Source organism: Erpetoichthys calabaricus, chromosome 15, assembly GCF_900747795.2.
Source record: "Erpetoichthys calabaricus chromosome 15, fErpCal1.3, whole genome shotgun sequence".
NCBI lineage: Eukaryota > Metazoa > Chordata > Cladistia > Polypteriformes > Polypteridae > Erpetoichthys > Erpetoichthys calabaricus.
In genome coordinates, this window is record NC_041408.2 from 15,751,341 (window position 1) to 15,757,340 (window position 6,000).

At 44.7% G+C, this 6,000-nt stretch overlaps 1 protein-coding gene across 1 annotated transcript in view; it reads right to left on the reverse strand.

Annotated features, from left to right (window-relative positions):
- The window catches only part of pkdcca (protein kinase domain containing, cytoplasmic a), a 30,598-nt gene extending 25,060 nt beyond the window's left edge, over positions 1–5,538 (reverse strand). Inside the window, exon 1 of the mRNA XM_028820735.2 lies at positions 4,497–5,538. Within this exon, the coding sequence (XP_028676568.1) occupies positions 4,497–5,090 (594 nt within the window). The 5' untranslated portion in view covers positions 5,091–5,538. The remainder of the gene's footprint in view (positions 1–4,496) is intronic.
- Positions 5,539–6,000: the final 462 nt, after the last annotated feature.

Here is a 6,000-nt window from a genome sequence, read left to right on the forward strand (position 1 = left end):
TCCCAGTTCTACAAGAGCCACTCCCAGAATATTTTAAATGACAAATTGTCTTAATATAATAGTAATAATAATACATTTTATTTATATAGCGCCGTTTCCCATGCTCAAGACGTCTCATGCTATTTCCAGGTCAGTGATTACGAATATATTATTTTTGATTTTTAATCATTTACTACTAATCTATGAAAATTACACATTTCTGTTAAAATGGAGAATATTTAGACTTAATTGACCCACACATATTAATATTTCAAATATCTGACGCAACTATTTGTACTTATTACGTCCTTCTACCTCTGAAGTAAATCCTTACATTTCTTTCAGAGAACGCGCCAAAAGAGGGCGGCTCACGAAAATTCGGACTTTTTATTTATTTTGAAATAAATTTATTATTGAAAAAATCAACCGCGACTTTTATAACTGAAACTCTTTCAAATAAAGCGTAAGAGTTTAAGGTGCTCCTTCTGTACCAGCGGACGGTGCCGTGTAACGGTTAAGGAAGTTGGACCCGAAACAAGAATGTCGTCTCCCTCGGTCCTGTCTGCCTGCGTCAGCTCGTCAGCTCCCTTTCGTTGGCGCTCATACTGTAAAGCCTCTCGTAAGGTTATTTTCCCATTAATTTGTTACAATCGACCGTGATATTTAAATGCATTAGCACATTAGCAAAAAGAAAGAATTCAGATGACGGGTTTTTTACAGTTGGCTTAACTGTGACAGACCTGCACACCATACGGGATCACAAGCGCTTCATTAGCGGCCGAAGACTTAATCGGATTTACTAGAAAGAAAGAAAGAAAGAAAGAAAGAAAGAAAGAAAGAAAGAAAGAAAGAAAGAAAGAAAGGGGGCGATTTTTCGTGGGCGGGTTACATGCTCTCTAGGGTGAATATTCGCATGTTCACACTCAAGATCACAGATTGGCTTTTGTTTAATTCTGCCTTGTGTTTTTTTTTTTATTATTATTATTGCAATGATGCCTCTGTAGTGGATACAAGGTTAACAGTTTCGGGTAGGCCCGGGCCGAGCCCCTCTGTCCAGCTCCCGTAGGTCCCGTTCCCCTGAAGGCCTTTTGATTTCTAATTCTCTTTCTAAGTCACACTATCTAAAAAATACACTTTTATCGGACAATACGTGACTCATCTGTTCGTGGGTGGATGGTGTGAAGTGCAAGGAATTTTGTTGTCTGAACGCATTCTTTAATTTGTACATCAGCTACACTGCAAAGTCAACAAGACGTCCCTCAGCTGCCCTCCCACTTACTGTCCGACGAGGAGTCCGAGTCCACCCTTCGCGTGAAAGATAAGGATCGCACGGAGTCGATTTTCTGAAACAAACCCAAGCTCCACACACACACAGCGAAATGTGTGGCTCCCTGGCTGACAATGAAAACGGCGTTACGCTTTTAAAAACGGGTGTTTGCTCTCCGTGACAGAACAAACGAACCCCACGTTCATACACGTGTGGCGACAGACCCGAAACAAGCCAAAGCTGCAGCCTCGTCCACCACCCAGTGCTGCACACAAAACCAGCTGTCTGCTCCTCTTCATTTTCAGGGTTATCAATGCTGATAAGGAGAAATAATAATCCTGCATACGGAACGCATTCCCAGCAGGGTACGCTAACAAGGAATGAGTATTTCGAAATCTGCTGACTAGAAGTTTAAACTGTGCGTCAGCTTACCTTACTGAGTTTCGGGAAAGAAAGAAAGAAAGAAAGAAAGAAAGAAAGAAAGAAAGAAAGAAAGAAAGAAAGAAAGAAAGAAAGTCGCTTGCCGTGTTATATCACAGATGAACTGTGAGTCTAATGTCTCCTCGTGCGCTTGTGCGCGTCTTTAAGTTAAATGATCCCTATAAACCGGGCACAAAAATAATGAATGTGCCAAATTATAAACAAGCTAACCTGGATCCTACGGAAAAAACACTTAGTAAATTATTTAGTCGTTTGTGCGCCAAATGTAAAAATGTAAAAACTCGGTCCATGCAAACACACACATCGGTGATGGTCGTAAACAATCGGATTGCTTATCCATCCATTTTCTATACCTCTTAGGCGATCAGGGTCGCTACACTTTCATAATATTTCAGCTTTTGAATATGAAGGTTACATATGCCATTAATCAATAATATTATGTATACAGCGACGGATCAATGGGCGAAAGGCAAGAACCAGACACGAACTGAGCGCCGAAAACAGACACGCGCATGAAATACACTCAGATCGTATCATCTCACAAAAGAAGACGTCTTGGAACTGATTGACCCGAACAGACCCGCGTACGACTTTATTATATGTGTTAGTACTAAATGTGTGGTCTGCAACCGTTTTGATAATTATCACCGTTGTTTCTGAAAGAAAGAAAGAAAGAAAGAAAGAAAGAAAGAAAGAAAGAAAGAAAGAAAGAAAGAAAGAAAGACTCGAATTATTATTCCAAAATAATTCTGCAGTAATTCAGTAGTTTTAAAACGCTGAAACGGCTTTGAAATGGGGGCATAACGGCTTCTTGGACGGGGAGCCGGTATTATTGCCGTTGTTTCTATTATTGTAAGACTATTGGAGAAAGAAAGAAAGAAAGAAAGAAAGAAAGAAAGAAAGAAAGAAAGAAAGAAAGGATGTGGATTCCCACTTAAAATGTTTTACTAAATGGTGGCATCAAGGCGTCTTGGGCGGAACACCAGCATTATTTCAGTTTTTTCTGTTGTTGTACAGCTGTTAAAAAGAAAGAAAGAAAGAAAGAAAGAAAGAAAGAAAGAAAGAAAGAAAGAAAGAAAGAAAGAAAATCGCGAACTGGATCACTAACGATTATAAGTGGATCCACAATCTTAAACATTAAAACGGCTTTCTAAATCTCCAACAACAGACCGGGCGACGCAGTTGACCGCATCTGTTAACGATAAATCTCGCGATCGTCTCTCATTATTCAGTAGTCTCGAGGTTTGCCCATCAGTCTAATTCAGGTGTAGACGGCGGCCCTCCACGTATAGCGTGGGTTACAATGACAGGTGGGCGCTACGATGGCGGGGAGGGGGGGGGGGGGTCTCTTAGGGTCCTGCTGTAGATCCAGTTGTTTAAGCCAACTCTGTCCACCGAGTTTCCGACAGAGTCGAAACCCACGGGAGGCTCTGTTCTACGAGGTGTTTATTTGCTTTGGTTTAGTTATATGGCTACCTTTTCTCGAGGGAAATCACGATCGACGGCTGTAAAAGAAGCAGAACCGTTCACACAACTGCGACTTTCCGCAAAGCTCGGCTCCGCCCGCACCACCGGTGTCGCTATGTGAAGTCAGTGAGTCGCATTTTTACAGTACTTGTATATCTTGCCTGTATGCGAATTTGTACACACAAGACTGTTCTGGCAGCATAACGTATTAATTCCTTCCAGTGCTGGCACATATCCAGAGCCGCCAACTATAATAATTATCATTATTGTTGCGATTATGGAGATTGGTGAATTGCTCTGTTATGAACCCCCCCACCCCCCGGCGGCACTAGTCTTCGTTTTCTGATCCCCAGCTGCTTTGGGCAGCAATCAAAACTGTGCAAGGTTCACAGTCCTAGAAGAGCCCGCGCTTCTCGTTTCCAAACAAATGTCCGCTTTAATTTGTAAAACTGGACGTATGATAAGCAGAAACGTCTCGGGCATTGATAGGAGGGCCGGCCTCCTTAACCCGAGGCGACGCACAAAGGGCGCTCGTTTCACTTAATTCCGAGGGTCAGAGATCTCTTTCATTCTGTGGACATTCGAGTGTGTTTTAAGGTCTCTGCACCAGCGGGGACGTGCTTCCCGGCCGGGCCAAGCTCCGCATTTTCTTTTATTTCGATAAACCACGCAGGCCCACATGGTACAGACACAGAAGGCAGCCGTCCATTGACAGCATTAAGGGAAATTTTCAAGTTGTCAGGATCAAAAAGAAGTCATGACTTTAGCCTTCTAGTGAAGTCGCGGTTTCTCGTTTCTGTTTACTTTTCTTAATTTTCATATCTACTAACATGGAGTGCACACCCATGATAAGGCGACCTTTGCTCTTTTTTGTTGTAGAAGTGGGCGCCGAGCGGTGACAAACTGCCCTCTTGCTGTCGGGCTCTATCAGTAGAGGTGATTTAGACGCAGTCTGTAGCGGTTTATTCGGGCTCACTAACAAAAGCGTATCTATTCGGATTTATATATATATATATATATATATATATATATATATATATATATATATATATGCGTGTTTCTGTTGCGAGGTAAAACTGCACTGAAGAAGAGACCCCGTTTTAACTGCGACTCTTTAGGGTTTCGTGTACGGCATCTGCTAGATTAGGTCCCAGAAACCCGAGAGTGCGTGACATTGTTGAGGTTTAATTCAGAAAGATGCCCATTTAGTTGACCCAACTATCTGTCAGATCTGTGCTCATCGAAGTGACAGCCCCGATATTAGCGCCCGGCGCTTCTGACAATTCTTAGACATTTTTGGCGTTGCCACGCGTGACCGCACCCTGCCACCCGAATCCGCTACCTTGAGTATGTTAGGGTGCTTCAGCCGCTGCAGGAGGATCATTTCCTTGACGATCTTGTAGGATGCCAGTCTGTAGCAGTCTTTAGGAGACGCGTACTTCCTCACACAGCTGTCCATATCGTGGCCCCCAAAGTCTACGGACTTTAAAGCCACAGAGAACGTCGCGTTGAGAGATGCTTTGTAGACGGCTTTGGTGTAGCCAGAGCCCAGGTACTGAAGGCTGGTGACCTTGTCCAGGTCCCTGCATCCCAGCGGCGTGGTCATCTCCCTAGCATGTTCCCGAATCGTCAACCTGTCCGTTGCAGGGCTTCTCAGAGCCAGGTCCATCAGCCGTCGCCCTTCCAGCAGGCGGGTCGGGTTCGCCCGGTGACGCTGGTACCGGACAACCTCGTAGTAGCGCTCCTGGATTTGGCTGTGCAATTCCACACGCGGATTGGAGACTGGCAGCTCGGTCGCCGCGGATGGGGAGATGTGCCGCTGGCTGCGTCCTTGCTGGTGATGCTCGAATCCGGGGACGAAGAGTAAATTCACCAGAGTGCCCACGAAAAGAGAAAAGCAGAAGCCAGCGGCCACGGCGACCCTACGCCGCTTCATGCTCTGCCAAATGTCGCCAGAATAGATACGGAGCTTGCAAAGAATCCAGCCACTCGAGCCTCACATCGGATCCACCCCTTATAAGGCAGAGAGCGCAGTGTCACCCGCTCGGCCAAGACAGCTACTGATTGCCGGGGTGGCTGCTGCTGTCCCACTCGCCAGGTTCCAGCCCTCTTGTGAGCCCCGGAGCAAGGCCCCCGGGCACTCTGGGACATGTAGTCATCATCCCCGCCGGGCAGTACGGCCAGAGGGGCTAGCGGATTATTAGAGAAATACAACTCCCATGCAGCAAAGCACAGGCGCCACCAGCCAGTCACCGAGGAGAAGGGGCGGAGACGCCAGCGAGTAGTGGACGGCGGAGTGTCCTGCCAGTGGCCTGCCGGAGCTCGGGCGACTCGGCGTAGTGACTTTGAAGGGACGAGAGGGAGAAGTCAAGTCAACGGATAACGGAACCGCGTCTGCGTCGGCATTAAGAAGAGGGACGACTTTCGCTGTTACATTTACTCACGGCGTCAGCAGTAGCCTATAATAACGTTAGAGTATTTGTTAATATTTTATTAGAAATTCAAGATATGAAATGAATATATCTGTAGTTTATGAAAAAGATCCATTTCTTTAATGAAATCGTTTGTAACAAAATGTTTCTTACATTGGTTCGTTCGTTCTTGTAAAATTTTGCCTGATATTTTGTTCAAATTCCATCGACATTTACAGATCTTTGCTTATTTTATTACTACATACTACATCCAGTACTTTATTTTATGTCTGTTTAGGAAGTATATTATACTACGTTGTAGAGTTCATGATATGAACTATAATCATCTTCAGTTGAATTTAAAAATGAACCAATGGACTTGTGTTTCACTGACGACTATAAGCATGGATTGAGGTGCCCCCTTCTTTAAGTGGT